Source organism: Pollachius pollachius (genome assembly GCF_949987615.1).
Source record: "Pollachius pollachius genome assembly, chromosome: 7".
NCBI classification, from domain to species: domain Eukaryota; kingdom Metazoa; phylum Chordata; class Actinopteri; order Gadiformes; family Gadidae; genus Pollachius; species Pollachius pollachius.
In genome coordinates, this window is record NC_136940.1 from 13,081,629 (window position 1) to 13,099,202 (window position 17,574).

General features: G+C 41.9%; 1 protein-coding gene across 1 annotated transcript in view; it reads left to right on the forward strand.

Annotated features, from left to right (window-relative positions):
• The window catches only part of znhit6 (zinc finger HIT-type containing 6), a 46,585-nt gene that overhangs the window by 22,765 nt on the left and 6,246 nt on the right, over positions 1-17,574 (forward strand). Inside the window, exons 6-8 of the mRNA XM_079739404.1 lie at positions 2,218-2,286; positions 6,027-6,107; positions 8,310-8,390. Coding sequence (XP_079595530.1) covers positions 2,218-2,286; positions 6,027-6,107; positions 8,310-8,390 — 231 coding nt within the window. The remainder of the gene's footprint in view (positions 1-2,217; positions 2,287-6,026; positions 6,108-8,309; positions 8,391-17,574) is intronic.

The following is a 17,574-nucleotide window of genomic DNA, read 5'->3' on the forward strand; positions in this document are numbered from 1 at the left end:
CTGCCCACGTGACGTCTGGAGGAATTGCATCCCTGGTACTGTAGAAAAACGAGTACTGTCACGTTTTTTGAATTGTCACATCGACTTGGTACCAAAGTATCTTTTCTCGTGACATCCCTAGTCCGTTCTAGCTGACCTTGCATCTTGTATTTTCTGACTTATTTCAATATTGAAGTCATCCATTTGTGCTTCTCAGAAGCACGTGCGGAACTCGGAGAGATCTCTTTAGTTCCGCCTGAAGTGCTGCCATTCCCGCAGTCATGACCTTGTTCATCACCTCACGTATTGAATCTAAAGTTGCCTTCTCTCCGAGGCCTCCAACTTTTTCTGTTGGGAGTTCGCCTTCCACAACTTCTGTCTCAATTATGCGGTTATTCCTTTTGTGCAATTCAAAACCTTTTCTCTGGTTTTTCCCCTCGTCCATTATTACGTCGATGCCCGGCTGTACTAGCCTGGCTATTGCCAGACCAAGCTCCATCGTAGATTGCACGTTGTCTGGGGAAGCTGCTGTCATTTTCTTCAGCACAAGAGGCGTGATCAATGGGCCTAGTTCAAATGACTCTGTACGCAATTGGTGTTAAACCAGCCAATGGAGCGCCAGGGGGAAAAGCCAGCTTGGTGATTGGCTCCCGCAAAAACGTATCGAAACTAGAAAGAATTGTATTGCTCTTCTCCAGACCCTTCTGCAGTGCGAACTCAAATCGCGGGCAGAACGGGCGGGGCTACCCAGTCTAGGGCTGTACGGTATGGACTACAATTTATTTCACTGTTTGATTTGAGGTGTAATCGGAAACGGTATTATATCACGGTATGTTCATTTTATCTTCTAATTTCTATATAAATGCTTCAGCCAATCAGCGTTCCCTCCCTGAGGGACGTAACATAACAGCCAATCAGCGTTCACTCACTGCAGTCCAGAGTGAATCGCAGCAGGAGGAGAAAGTGATTGTTGCCATTTGCAGACTCCCGGGGTTCTATATCTAAATAATAATCGAAATAATATTACATTATATAATATTATAGAATATATACAGTAGGTATCTATATAATGTATAATATCACGGCCAAAAGCTGTGTGCGCCTCCAGATGATATTATGAATTAAAGACTGTCGGGTTCTCGGACGTCTCTGGTACTTCCACAACAAGTAAAGACTCGTAGAGGGGGTTACCTCTGTCATGGTTGAGAAGAATTGGGGGGGAAAGGAACGTTGGCTTTGACTCTCTGAAGTCCAGTTTGAACCGTGACATGGAGGAGAAAGGGATTGTACTCCCGGAGCTGAGCTGCCGGACTGCTGCCGGATTTCCCCCGCCAAAGCTGCCAGACTCTTTACCAGGCAGTCACATGGCAAACTGACAAATGATTCATCTATTTTTGTATGGAATCTCCCTGCTTCTGAAATGTGCGAACATCTCCGCCCAGTGCTTATCTGCTGGTCCACAAAATCATATCTATGCTCTGATGAGAGGGGGATTGGGGAACTGGGTGGTAATATTCAAATGTGTCTGCTTCCTACGTAGGAGGCAGAGCCGAAACTGACTCGCTCATCTGTAGACTAGTGGGGGTACTTTCAGAAATGCATTTCTCACTCAATAAAGCATGTACAGTCTTATTTCATGGTTTGTATGCGTGTGGCACCACCAGAGACCCAAAACAACACTCCAAATCTAAGGAAAAGTGTTGTTTTTATCTGTCCCGTTTAAGCAATTTCACATCTATTTTGTATTTAATATTTAAAAATTCTTCCTGTATTTCTTGCCTCTATATTACAATCATCCATGCAAGATTGCCCCTTGGCACAGTATAGTACATGGCTCAAGGGGCTGAATGTTTTGTATAGCACACCCAGCAACGGCAAAAGTCCATCCACATGTTTGAATAGTTACTGCCCAAGCAGCACCACAGAATAAGTGACCATTATGTGATATCCATCAGCTGGTGTCCTAATATTGAGTGTATGTCATGGTATCCATGGTGACTTGTGTGCTCACTTTACACACCAACAGGGAGAGAAAGATTAACTACATTTTGTTATTAATTATTTTGTCTTTAATCAGTTGATTTGCATTAGATGAAGGCAGCTGCTATCCATTTAATACAGAAATGTAGGAAACTGTTGATTTGAAAACGTTTAGTTAATGTTTATGTTGGTCAGTCATGCTTGTTGTCGAACTCAAAAGAAGAGTTTACTCTTCTTCCCTCTGTTCATCCCCTTTAGAGAGAAACGTTTTCTTTGGCACCTGGAGCTCATCTTTCCCCAGAGCAATACAAGGTTCAGTGAGAGGAGGTAAGTCAAATTTACCACATGCATGTTCCTTAACCAAGAATCATGTAACTTGAAGTACAGGCGAGCTACTTGCACCTTATGTTTAAGTTTGCGGATTAAACACTTTGAGCCTACCGTTGGGGCGAGTCTTTAACTCATGCCATTACATTGTCATTTTGGAATTTACGATTATAACTAACCTTGTTTATTTACAACAAGGTTCAACAACCTCAAAACAACACCCCAAATCCCAGGAAAAGTGCTGTTTTCATAATATGTTCCCTTTAAGAAAGAGGATCTAAGAAGTGTCTTTCTACAGTTGCCAGTCTACAGCGTTATATATCGAATTGTGCAGCCAAATCGGAAACATACAATTCTGGCTACACACAATACTTTAGAGCATTGGTTCTCAAACTGTGTACCACTGGTTGTGTGCGATGCACTATTTAGTATGCAGAGGGATTTAAGAAACAATGTATAACAATTTAAAAAAATATATAAACAATGTACTAGGACGAATGAAAATGCATTAAACATAAGATCATTAAAATGGGGTTTAAAATAAGTTGTGCCTTTTCCGTAATATTTTTGTTTCAATATCAACCTAGTAGTCAGGGTTGTAGCGCACCCAAACATCAAAGATTACAAGCTAAACTGACAAGCAAATATAAGTTCTAAAATTATGAAGCATTCAAAAACACTGCGATCATGTCTCAAAACGGGAGCTATTTGGAAGAGATGTTCTGACAGGAGGAGAATATTTCGAGCAGAACTGTAAAAAACTGACAGTGAACCGAGCACAGGTGTGTGTGTTGTGGTATGCGATGATGTTTTTCGGAATGTTTCCATGAAACCATCGCATCTTAAACGTTGATCTTACAACCGAACAAACAGTGCTGAAAGAAAAAACTGGATTAAGAAAACGTGTCAGATAGGGGTGTAACGGTACACAAAAGTCACGGTTCGGTACGTACCTCGGTTTTGAAGTCACAGTACGGTACAGGACGGTACGGTTCAAGTTAAGGGGAAAATTTAAAAAAACTGCTGTCAACAACGGAGAATGTCCGTAGATCAGCAGCAATGAAAACACCAATAAACTTGGTTATGGCATTGGCATTTCTGAATTCCCAGACTGGGATTGTTGAAATAGTGTTGTGAGCTGGGTTTGCACAGGGCTCGTTTTTTTTCACAGCAACGGTGATAGTAACACCTGGATGGTGCCTTTTCTAATGCGTGTGCATGTTAAACTGCTGTACGTAGACACGGAGAGCCCTCTCCGTAGCCACAGAACCTGCCGGAGACCCTCTCCGTAGCTTATCCAATATTTTTTAATTATCCTTCGACGAAACGGAGACGGCAAGGACTGTGATTGGTCCTCTAACAAAATCATTTCCGGAATCACTTCTCCGGTTTGACTATGCATCTTATTTGCTTTGTTTACTTTGCACATTAAGGACCAATAAAACACCAAATAAGATTTGAAAAGCTTTGGAAGTTTATTTACAACACTGCTTACATGGTTTGTAGTCAACATATAAGATCGATCGGGCGGCGAATTGCATTACGTATCCGACATCCCGACGGAGAACTGCGAATGCTCGAGGGGTCTCCGTAGTTACGGAGTCGGATTACGGAGTCAGAGTAGTATACTTTGGTTATACGGTCCGGGGGGAACTCCGACTTCATGTTTTAAATTCCGCATCTCAAAGCCTTTACATTAGCCATATTAACGCTATGTACGCCACATTTACGCACTGCGGTTCACCTCTGTAACCACCCAGAAGTTCCTGTACCGTGACGGTTCGGTACAAATACGTGTATCGTTACACCCCTAGTGTTGGATGACGCAGTCGAAGGCCCAGTCCCATTACACCCCTTTGCCCAAACCCTCACCCCTACCAGTAAAGCCTACCCTTTAACCCTACCCCTCGCAAATTCTTCCCCTACCAAATGGGAAAACCCTTCAAGACCCAGTTACGTCATCAGAAGCCGTTGACAGCGTTTACTTAAATAGACACGACAAGTTTGTTTCACAATACCGGCTTCAGCTGTTGTGATTTTTCTGGCAAGGGTTTTAAACATATTTTTGCTGTCTGAGAAGGCATCAACAATCATTTTATTAATAACTTTTTCAAAGGGGCCAAAAAAAGAAAGACCCTGGAACATATGGATATTTTGTCCCATTTTGTTCAACAAAATGAGACATGTGAATAAATCCAGTACTGTCATGAACTATCAATGTTGTAAAGTTCTCTAGTAACCAAGTTCGCGATTAGCACATAGTAGCGATTTTGGGTGGTTGTGCTTGTTATAAAGAAAATGCCTATGCTAAATTGAAACGGCATAATAATAATGCGATGGTCATTTATTTAATGATTATTAACATAGAAAACACTTAAATTTGTGGTTTTCGCTTTTCATTCTTCCTAGGATTTTTCTTGATTTTTCATTTTCTCGCAAGGTATTGCGGAAGTAAGTCACAACCCGCGTTTGCTAGTCTGCCCATCAAAAATCGTACTTTCAAGGGGTTTTAAGCCCTGCCCCATAGCCCCTACCACTCGATAAAATGACAATTGGGACAACGGTACCTCTCGCATGAACGCGCAAAAGTGAGGGGTGAGGGTTTGGGTGAAGGGGTGAATTGGGAATCAGCGCAAGTCCACGATTCAATTGTCAGGAAATTCATTGCGCGCCTCGTCTCGCTCGTACAACAGTTCCGCAAATATTATACAGTGACAGCCGACGCGAGCAATTGGATGAGAAACCCATTGAAACCTCTGAAATGCCAGAGGACTTCACTGTTGGACAGCAGGAGACTTTAATAGAATTATCATGTGACAAAAGATTGAAGCAAATTCAAAAGCCAGGTTGATGCTGAGTCACACCTGAGACTGAAGCTGACCTCGATAGATCCAGATATTGCACGACTGTGTTCGCAGAGGCAGGCGCCACCTTCTCATTAGGCTTATGGAAGTTTAGTTATGAACATGCTGGCCAACTTTTAATATTTATATTCAACCTAACATTTCTCAAACCAGTTGTTGGTACACAGTTGTTCTTAATGTTCTAACTTGCTGTGTGTTTGTCAGTTCTAGTGCTACCCCTTTGTAGAGCTGGTATAAAAAGTTTGAGCACCACTGCCTTAGAGTATTGCAAGTTTACTTAACTCCAAAGTTTCACTTTTCACTTTTTGTAGTTTACAATGGGTACCAACCATGAAATATTTTGCATCACTTGCCTATGTCTTAGCGTTGTGTGACTTGTGGCAACCATTGTAAGCTAAATCTATTTACACAGATAATGTTGGCAAGTGAAACTTCATTGCTAAAATCTTTCAGACTAACCACACGGCAAGCTCAACCTCGCCTCTAATACGAGGAACACTCTTATTTTCGTAATGGGATACACCAAGATATCAGGAGCAGAGTTTGTGCCAAATTATCTCTACAAAGATAATTTGGCACAAATTTCTGCACTGTGATTATTAGGTTACCTGTGATGCGCCGCTGCCGGGATTGCTCCGCCGAAGTAGTGTAGAATTCTGTATTTTTTGCCAAAAAAGCGTTCAATCCCTGAGTGATCTTTTCCTTTGTTAATGGAACTTGTTTGAAATAAGCGACTCTTTAGAAAATCTTTGGGAAGTAATTAAAAACATGTTTGTAGACAAACTAATATCTTCTATGGATATCTCCATGCAAGCCTTTTCTTTTAAGCATCATTTCATTAACCATTTATTTACTTGCTTGTGATTCTCTTTCAAGGGTTTCTGATGGGCAAACTATCCAACAGATCATAACTTCATATGTACACCCTTCAAAGTCAGACCCCGTCAGACGCCAAAAGTAAGCTTTCTACTTATTTTTATTGTTTAAACACAAGCTTTATCTTTACCTGTATTACATATATGTATTAAGGTTAAAGTGCACAATTTAAAGTCAATTTTGTAATTGATTAAAAATAAGCCTAGTCTGTTTAGCAAATATTTCAAGTGTCTTGTCCCTCCTCATCTCATCACAATACAATTGTTTATGGTTATTTTAATTACTCAATTCTCACTTTTATTACATTGTTATGGTGGCTGTTCCACTTTATTAACTTCCCTTAAATTACTTATTGTCCACACTAGCAGTTCAGGCTCAATTTAGTGCTTAACACACTTTAGTATAATTATCCCAACCTAGATCACCAAAAACTAGTTTTTTAATACATTTAATGTCTCACATTGTTTTACTTGGGAACCGTGGACCCACTGAACCGTTGCACCCCTAGTGGGTTGAATACACCCCACGTGTTCCTTTGGATCTTCAAGACTAAACTGACTCAACAGAGGCTTTTTCGTTTTTACCATGTAATTTAGGGGACTTTCGATATCAAATAATCATCCTAGGAATTAATATTATTCCTATTGCAAACCTTTGATACTTCCTTTTTTGTCTGCTTTCTTTTACTAGGTAAACTTGGGCGGGTATTAAAAGGGATTTGCCTAGGCTGTTACATTATTGAAGATTTTGAAATTATAAAATTATTGTAGATGTTTTTTTGCTGAGGCCAATCAAAACCTTTTCACTTCCTCTTCAATGACGATGACATTAAATTAATCAGAAATATAGTCCAGACATTGTTAATGTGGTAAATGAATATTCTATCTGGAAACGGCAGATTTTTAATGAAATATCTACATAGGTGTACAGAGGTCCATTTCCAGCATCTATCACTCCTGTGTTCTAATGGTACATTGCTTAGCTTGTTTAAGCATGTTAAAAGACTGATGATTAGAACACCCTTGTGCAATTATGTTTTTTTACTTTTGGGACATAGTGAGATTATTCGCGGGAAGCTTGGCTAGATAAATCCCCTAACTATAGGAAAATATTGTCAAATCCTATGTTTTTGCCATCCACTCTGCTGCGTATGCAGGGGTCGTTCTATTCGTGATGCCTGATTGCCTTCTCCGAATCACTCAGACCTCACGTCCAAGCGGGACCAGTTTGTGTGGAGCTCTGTATTGGCAGCTGTCTATTGTGGCATCTAAAGGAAAGTTTAGCTTTTCAGACTCTTATAGTAAACGTCATGGTGTGTGTGGATGGTGAAGCTTCTTCTCAGCAGTGATATATGTAATGTTGGAGTGAGGGTTAGGATTCCAGGACATTTATATTATCGCTACAGTTTGTGGTGTATTTAATATACAATGTCGCTCATAACGCTCATACACAACGACTACAAACTAATACTACTACAAAATTAAAAAAAAGTCTGCGTGGGTCGTAACCATGGGGATAACACGCCCCCACTTTTGTAGAACTCAACTCAACCAAAAACATATTTTTTTAAATCAGTTTGAATTCCAGCTGAAACAGTGGGTTCAGTAGCTCTTTATATTTGACGAGCTAGAGTATAATATGCTTTGAGTATCATCCTCTATAAATTCATTCCATAGTAGTGTTCCATGTTTTTTCTGAAAAGCAAGTCACCATTTCCTGGACTTCCTGTGGTTAGTATCAGCACTGTATATATAACACAGTTGCGGCAATAAAACATTTGTGCTTTTGTTTATCTGCTGAACTCCCCTGTCCTTTGCTGTGAAAATACAATGTAACCATGGATACAACACTGGTTGTGGTGACCAGCACTGGTCAGGCAGTCGCCTGCATGCAAGGCCTGAGCCCCTCTAATTGCATTTGGCAGTAGTGTGTGCAATGATTTTACCTCCACTGTAGACTGGATTTACAACTCTTTGCTTAAGTGAACCCTTAGTGACATGGAGTGGACTTGGACACAGATTAATTCATCAAAAAGTTCAGAATCCGATTAACTACCAAGGACCTCCATGGTCCTCTTCAACCCTTGGCTTGTTTTTCTAGCAACATGCATAAACAACCTGCATAATAAACATCTTAATGGCATTAACATTTGAGACGCACACGAAAAATGAAAAGGAGTAATTTGCAGTTGCTACAACTTGGTTTTTTGAACATGTTTATCTTATTTTGTGCTCGTCATTTGGGTCAGAGGTGTGTTGGATCTGTGTTGTATTTTTGTTTCAGATTGAAGATGTATGCACAAACCACATTCGATGAAATAAAGGTCTTCATGAGGGTGGAGGGAGAACAAGCTAACTCTCTTAGGTACAGTATATTCAATTCTCTACAAACTTTTTTCACCTAGAAACTCTATACTTTTTAAGATATTCTACTTTTAAAATACTATCTTTTTTTAACATGGGAGCCAATGGGAGGACGGCGGAGCTGTCCTCTTGTACTTCAACTGTTTAAGACCTAACTAAATCAATTTTCAACCGTTTATCTTTGTTCAAATCATTCAACAAATCTACACACTTGTATCTTCAATAATATCTAAACGGAATTTCGATATCATTCAAACTTTATTCAGAATCACAGTTTTAGTTTCATACCGGCTTCGTTTTCAGTTGGGCTCATTGATTTATTTTGACGCTGGAGCGTGAGGTCGTTCAGTAGTGTTGCCAGATTGGGCAGTTTTTCCCACCAGATTGGGCTACTTTTGGAGGACGTTCAGGCAGTGTTGCCAGATTGGGCTGTTTTTGCCGCTCTATTGGGCTACTTTTAATCATGCACTGGCTCGCTATTCTCTTACACACACACACACACACACACACACACACACACACACACACACACACACACACACACACACACACACACACACACACACACACACACACACACACACACCAGCAGTGCAGGACAATATATTTGACCTTTCCGATTCTTCAGTTCAATTCATTTTACATTTCTGCATTTTTCGCAATGCTTTGCGCTTTTCAATCAGCTGTCACTTTATTTACATTTTCTTGAATGGTGTGCATGTTTACATTGTTTAATCCATTTAGACTTTTGAACTTTTGTTCAAATCCCTTCACTTGATTTAAGCCATTTAACGTTTCTGTATGTCTTAATGTATGTGGCTTTATTAAAAAATATTTTCAACCTCACTTTGTACTACAGCACTCACCGCATTTTCTGCAGGAAATTCATTTTCTAGTTTATACTTGACATGCCATTTGAGCCTGTGGTTGGTTTCTAGAAGATTATTGATTTTTTTTCCATATATGTCACTGTACTTTAAATCTATCATGACATTTATAAAACATTTCCAGTAAGATAAATAAGGCATGTAGTCCAAGTTTCAGACATTTTCTGTAATCGGGGCAGATTTGTCAATGTGTGCAAGAAGTGTGGTTTCGCAGAAGAGTTGGCTATGTAAATGGCTGACGAAAAGGCAACTTTTGTAAACTGGAAACATGTAAGAGATGCTTTAGGCATCCTGTCGGTTACTGTTCCGCCCATTCCACAGGGCTTTTTTTATGCCAGATTCAATTTGTATGAAATTAATTTAAATTGGTTTGTGAACATTACATCACTGAATAGTAAATTCCTACATGACAAAGGAATCAGAGTAAGATGCCTGAGGCGACTCATCCCCCTCTGATCGTCCCCCATTGTTTCTAGTATCAGTCGATATCAATGATCATTCTTCTGTCCGTGTGTGTGTGTGTGTGTGTTACTGTTCAAAAGTTTGGGGTCACTTGGGAAATGTCCCTATAAGAAAAGCACTGTGTTTTGCAATGAAAATAACATTAATATAATCAGAAATACAGTCTAGACATTGTTAATGTGGTAAATGACTATTCTAGCTGGCAGCTAGAATATCTACAGCTAATGGAATATCTACATAGGTAGACAGAGGCCCATTCCCAGCAACCATCACTCCTGTGTTCTACTGGTACATTGTTTAGCTAATCGTGTTAAAAGGTTAATTGATGATTAGAAAACCCTTGCAACCCTCCAATTATTGTAACACAGCTGAAAACTGAATGATGTGAGTTTTCATGGAAAGCATGAAATTGTCTGGGTGAACCCAAACTTTTGAACGGTAGTGTACATTAGGCGCTGTTGTACAGCGCCTGATGTATGGCTGTGGTATGGACTCCCAGAGCTCTATTTATAATTTTATATATAAATATCTCTAATATAATATATAATATCACGACCAAAAGCTGTCTTCTGATTGATATTATGAATAGACTGCCTCGGGTTCTCCGACGTCTCTGGTACTTCCACAACAACTCGACTTCCTCATACACGCGCGACTAAATTTGCGTGATAAAACTTGCACAAATCACTACCGAAACAGATTTGTGACTGGTCGCGACACCGCAACCAAAATCGCGTTTGGTGTAAACGCAGAGTAAGGGTGTTCGCCATCTGCCACAGCTCAATATAATATAGGGGTTGGCATGGGTTACCCAGGATGGACTTGAAATTGTCTCTTATCCTCCTCCTCCAGCCCTACCTCCAGACTGTCTATTTCTAGTCCTACAACAGAGCTGGCCTTCCTAACTAGCTTGTTGAGTCTGTTGTACTCCCCAGCCTTGATGCCACCTCCCCAGCAAAGAACAGTGTGCTGGCTACCAAAGACTGATAAAACATCTTTAGTAGCCTGCCACAAACGTCAAAAGACCTGAGCGTCCTGAGGAAGAAGAGCTCTGTCTCTTCCGATAGAGGGCATCAGTGTTGTCTGTCAAGTCCAGTTTAGTGTTTATGCGCACTCCAAGGAGCTCCGTCGGAAGCCCACCACCAGCTCTTTGGTCTTGAAGATGTTGAGCTGGAGGTGGTTCTCCTCGGACTATCAGTCGAAGCCCTCCACCACATCTCTGTTCTCGTCCTCACTGATGCAACCCACGAGGGAGGAGGCATCTGAGAACTTCTGTAGGTGGAACATTCCAGAGTTGATGGTGAAGTCAGTGGTGTAGATGTCGAAAAGAAAAGGTGAAAGTACTGTTTCTTAGGGTGCGCCAGTGTTGCTCATTACCACATCTGACAGGCTGCTCTGCAGCCGCACGTAATGTGGCCTGCTGGAGATGTAGTCTCCAAATCAGGCCAACATGTCTACCTGCATCGCTGAGAGTTTCTTCACAAGCAGGAGAGGCTGGATGGTGTGGAACGCACTGGAGAAGTAAAATAACCTGACTCACTGTGTTCCCCGGCCTCTCCAGTCGTGAGTAAGCCCTGTGCAGCAGATAGATTATGGTGTCGTCCACGCCGAGTTGTGCCTGGTTACTGGAACTGCAGTAGGTCCATGGAGTCGAACACCAGGGGCCTAAGGTGCCTCAGAACCTGTCTCGAAGATCTTTACAATGTGTGAGATCAGTACCACTGGCCTGTAATCATTGAGAGAGCTTGGACGTGCCAGCTTAAGGCTGCTACACACTGGCCCAACCGTTGGCCATCTGAAATGTTTGGGGAGACTCTGATGAGTTCGGAAACAAATCTGTTTGGTGTGTTCAGCTGTGTTGGAAGCTTTTGGAACCGTGCGGACGGGGCCTGGTCCGATTCAACATGCAAACTCTGAGAGCGTTGGTGACTCAGGATCGGAGCCTCTAAGTGTTTTTACACTGCCAAATATGCTTGTCTTGTCAATTATTTTCCAGTTGTAAATAATTATTTAAATAATAGTTTATCACGTTAGCAGACTACACTCAGATATGTAGTCTGCTCATTCTTGCATATGAGTATGCAAATTATTCTAAAGAGGTCTCCGTGCCTAGTCCCGCCTGCTTCAATGAACCAAGAAACCGGGTTCCTTGATAAAGGGGGGATATTATACCCTTGGTTTTACACAGGGAAGACAGTGAAATTGTAACAGCGGCCAAGCAGCGACAGTACATGCTTGGTAGTGTAAAAATGGCCTCTGATTGGTTGTGTGCTTGCAGCACCAGCGAATCAGGTGTGTGGGAGGGGTGGACTAGCGCCACGAGACTAGCGCCATCCGATGTTAGGGAGACTAACTTCATCTCTTGCAAGCGCAGTACATACACCCTTCTTTGTAGTTGGGCGTAGTGTTTGCGGTGTGTTTCAATGCAACTTTTCTGCCGAACGGGTCAGACGATAGGAAACTGAGTGGTCGGATATAGGCAGTTGGCCATTGGTTTGAGACTGGGCGGTGTGTAGACCCTGCAGGTTTTCCACAGCTGGGGCACCTTCTTCATACTCAGTGGTTGAAGAGGTGTTGGAACATTGCAAGCTGTCTGGCACACGCTTTAGGCACCCTGGGGTTGATGTTGTCTGGACCAATTGCCTTGTTCATCCGGAGCTTTGATAGCTCCCTTCTCACCTTGTTGGATGTGATGAATAGACTGCAGGGGGAGGGCAGTGGCTTGGTTGGGGATGGTGGAGGAGGGGGGCCCAGACTCACCTGCTGAGCTCTCAGGGCGGGGGTTGATTCAAACCTGTTGAAAAACAGGTTCAGCTCATTTGCACTTTTTTAAAAAAAAAATGTATTGATCCAAGGTTTGATGTTTGGAATACTGCAGACCTTCTTGGTGGGTACAGATTGTCCACACCGAACCTTGTATAATCCGTAATGCAATGGGATAATCCCTCAAAGTCCTCTACATGGTCCTCCAGGAACAGATCCCAATCTGTTGTAAGCCACACAGTTCTTGGGAGTTAATGGCTCCTAATTTGGACTTTCCTTCTCGTTAGATTAAAGATATAGGTCCATAGAGGGTATGCGTCAAAGGATTTTTGTCCCAAATAAAATGAACTAGGATCGTTATGGTATTAAGTGTTTTTCACAAAATTTCCAAATGGTTGGAAATTTAAAGGTTCTTGAGGCAAAGTTGTTCACCATAAGCAGACACTCATGTATAAAGTCTCATGACTTGTTTCTCAATGGGGTCACAAGTTGTGCCTGTTTGCATTTTTCAACAATTGCGCCACGTTTTGCCCATTTAGTCATCACCTTTACATGACACTCAAGAAAATCGAATTATTGGGTTAGTCAGACTATGACTGGATTATTAAGATGCATCTATACAACTTATTCGTATTAAATCAAATCGGGTTTCACATAGTAGGATAAAGACCCCTAGATTTTTCGATTGATAGTCGCATTAAGAGTGCATGTTTACGGTCAATCGATTTGGAATTGGATTTTGCGTTCTGCGCATGCTCGAGATATTTTTCAGGGGCCGGAAGTAGAAGGTAGAAGTGTTGTTGTCGCCGACCGAAAATGAGAAACTGCGATTTATTTAAAAAGGTGGCGCGGAAGATGGAGTAAGCCGATGTCGTGCCGATGTATTTACCCCCTATGAGAACATGCAACATGCATTCAGTACACACTGCGCTTAGATTTTTAAGGCTGAATTAAAAGTAAATGTTTTTCTAAATGTTGGTCATCAACGAGGTTGTAAAGTAGTAACTTAAGGCACATCTGTCAAAATAAATGTTTTTCTTTTTTTTTGTTTAAGATCTTAATCCATTCATTGCGCGGCGGCCGAACTGACGGGGATATTATGAATCTTAAAGACTGCGACAGGTTCTCAGACTCTCTGGTACTTCCACAACAAGTAAAGGCTCCTGGGGGTTATCTTGGCCATGGTGGAGAAGGAATATGGGGAAAGGGATGGATTTGACTCTCTGAAGTCCAGATTGAACCACGACATGGAGGAGAAAGGGATTGTTTCTGTATGCGGACTTCCGCCGGAGGAGGGGCTCCGCCGCCTGAGGAGGCCGCATATGACAGAGAGGTCGGAACAATGGAGCTTCTGAGAAATTACATGGACCCGAAGTGAACTGACAGCTGTCTACTGAAAACATCTTTCTCGAATGCCGCCTGAGTTTATGGTTGCTGGTGACGTAAAGAGGTCAGCATCTTTTGGAAGATGTACTGTACATGCAGACACCAATGGCGTCATTAGGCCTATTTTAGGGGGGCTTCAGCCCCCCTAAAATATTCTTAAGCCCCCCTAAATAATTTTATGTTCATTTATAAAAAAAAAAAAATACACACAAAAAAGTGCCGACAAATTCAATATAATGTGGCGAGAATTTGAGTTTAGATAAATAATCATATAACCAGTTATTATTAACTTAAATGTGATCATAAATCTTAGTTTCCTTTATGGAAGCGGTAGAGAGTCAGAGTCAGTGCGTCGTTATCGAGTCCATTCCACTTGTTCATATAGAGCACGCCCACATCACTGAAATCCAGTTTACGTTTTCCCTGCAACCTAGGTTGCACTCGGTACCTGGGTACCTGCAGTGTGTGTACCGGGAGCGGAGCACACAGAACCGACTAGAGCAGCATTAGGAGAAGAATGTGAACAAGAATGGACATACAAAGTTTTTTCAAGAGAGTAAGTATCACTGCTGATAGTAACAATAAATTAGCTGCAGCCCCCCAGCTAACAGCAGAAAGTCCCACGTAATTGCCAAATGCTCCGTTTGACAAATAAAAACCTGGCTTACACACTCAGAGTGGGAAATGGATGAAGCAGCTGCAGCATCTCACTCCACTACAGGGTTTGATTTAGGTGGCAAAGACACAGGGCCCAGACAGGTAAAGCTGAAGAGCTACCCACAAGATAGCTTTGGTACGCAGAAGCGAGCATTTCACCACAACTGGTTTGAAAAGCACAACTGGTTAGAATATTCAGTCAATCAGAATACAACTTTCTGCTTCCCATGTAGAGTGTTCGGCAAAAGCATCAAACATGATAGTTTGGTCAGTAGTGGTTGCAAGAACTGGAAGAAAGCTTTAGTCATCTTTGGCAAACATGAGATTGCACAAACACATAAGGACAGTGTTGTTGCATGGAAAAGCTACCAGGCAACTAGAAAACAGGGAGACGTTGCACAGATGATAGCTTCTGCAAATGTTAGTGAGATAGTAGAGAGAAGAGAATATCTCAGGCGAATTGTCGCAGTCACTTCTATGTTAGGGAGACAGGGACTCTCTTTTCGTGGCCATGATGAAGGAAAAGACAGCACAAACAGAGGGAATTTTCTTGCGTGCATGGAGCTTTTGAAGGAATTTGATCCTTTTTTTCAAAAACATAACCCCCCATCAAATGCTCATTATACCTCAGCAACCTCCCAGAATGAGATGATTGACTGTTGTGCCCAGGAAGTGACAAGTGTCATTGTAACTGAAATGACAAAGTCCAAACTCTATGCCATCATGGCAGATGAGGCAAGAGATGTCAAATCAGAGCGGTTAGCTGTTTGTGTCAGGTATGTGTCAGATGGGGCAGTGAAGGAACGTTTCCTAGCACTTGCAGAGATGAAATCATTTGATGCCCAGTCCATTGCAAATGAGCTGCAGCAGCAGATTCAAAACAACAGTCTTGCAGAGCTTAAGTGTGTAGCACAAACATATGATGGCGCAGCTGTCATGAGTGGGACCACTGGAGGTGTACAAGCACACTTTAGAAGGCTCCATCCTGAAGCTATCTATGTGCATTGTTATGCTCATGAACTCAACCTGGTGTTATGCCATACTTGCAAGGCCATCCCAGAGGCTGTGGAGCTTTTCAGCTTGTTGGAGTGTGTTTACTCTTTCTTCAGCACCTCCCTAGTGAATCATCACAAGTTCATGGAGGCTCAGACAAGGCTTGGATTGACAACAGTTGAACTTGTGCAACTTTCAAACACTCGCTGGGCATGTCAGCTGCGGTCAATCAGTGCAGTTCTTGACACATTGTCTGCCATTTTGGAGTGCCTTTCTGCTATTAGATCCCCTATAGCTGTTGGTCTCAGAGCAAAGCTCTTTAAGTTCTCAGCAGTTTATGCACTACTGATGTTTCAGTCACTTCTGTCTGTAACCGAAGGACTCCACAAACTCCTTCAAAACGAGACTTTAGACCTGGCAGAAGCTTTCATCTGCAAACAAGCAGTGTGTGACACACTTAAGGGCAAACGCACAGATGCATTTGCCACAGAGCATTTGAACCAAAGCCCTGTGCCACACCCACAGTATCCCTGAACAAGGTGCCAGGACAAGGCATAAACAGAGGAAAATGGATGATTTTGTGCTGGAGACAACTGCAGGTGCACGCACTGAATTGAACAACTCAGACACATTGAAAAGAGTTACTTTTCCCTTGTGTGGATAGGATGGTTGGTGAGCTTGAGCAAAGATTTTGCAGTGTAGATGCAGGGCTACTAAGAGGCATGCAGTCCTAAGTCTGAGAACTTCTTGAGTGAATCACACTTGATTGAACTTGCAAAACACTACAGCATTGACCTGAAAACAGAGGAGGTTCTGGTGGCCAGAAACTTTCTTGCCCGGAAAACAGAGGCTGGATGTTCACCCAAAGATATGTTGACTGTGCACAACCTCCTTGATTCAGACATGTTTCCCTCTCTGAAGTCAACCATCCAAGTTGCCCTAACAGTGCCTGTAAGCAGCTGCTCGTGTGAAAGGTCCTTTAGTGCACTGCGTTGGCTGCACTCCTGGCTACGTCAAACAATGGGTCAGAAAAGACTTCACAGTCTTGCAGTCATGTCAATTGAAAAAGAGGAGCTTCAGCACCATAAATCACAATAGAGTGATAGACGCCTTTGCCACCCTTAAAAACAGACGACATTCTTTGATGCTTCCACCCAACAAGTAACTGCCAATTGTAGCCATGTTATTTTAAAATGATGTACTTTCTGAGAACACAGTGCTCTTTTTTTTTGCATACAGTTTTGGCTAATACATGTGGGCTCTTAATGAATAAGAAGCATTGGTTAAATACGGCACTGTAACTATGTGGATTTTTTTCTTTTTGATGTTGTTAATGCTGTAAACATACAGTACTTCCTGTGTTTGTTGTTGTACTGTGTTAAAAATGTAATGGTGGCCTAAAACATTTGCACAGTAAAGTATCTCTGTTAAATCTGTCCAAAACGTGCAATTTCTCAGTTTTTGTTAGCTGTTTGTGAAATTAAACGTTCGCTCACATTCTGTGCATCTCCTGGGGGCTAAGCCCCCCCTGTCCTTAAAACCTAGTGACGCCCCTGGCAGACACACCATGCATGCTACCAAAACCCCCATATTGATTAGTGGCAGCTGTGCCAGAACAAAACAATAGGAACACCCAGGGCAGAGTAATTCTTGCCCTTTGCTCATTCACTCTAAACACTATGTAGAGAACAGAAGTGTGCGTGTTCTGCACCTAACCAGCCAATCATCAGGGACCAGGGCTTTTAAAGCAGTACACTATCCACACAAAGATACTTTGGTTGTTAATGTTGATAATGGCATCGGAGCTTGTACAGCCTAGATGCCATTGCAGAACTAAACTTTCCAGGAGTACGTTCATTACTAGCAGACATTTGCCGAAGACAAACTGCCTTATTCATAATAGTTCGAAAATGCATTTCCTGGAGAAAAGGCGGTGAGTGCTGTTGTACAAAGTGAGGTTGAAAATATTTCAACCTCTTAAATCAAGTGAAGAACAAACGTTTTGTAACCCAAGAAGAACAATAGTTGATGGCTGCA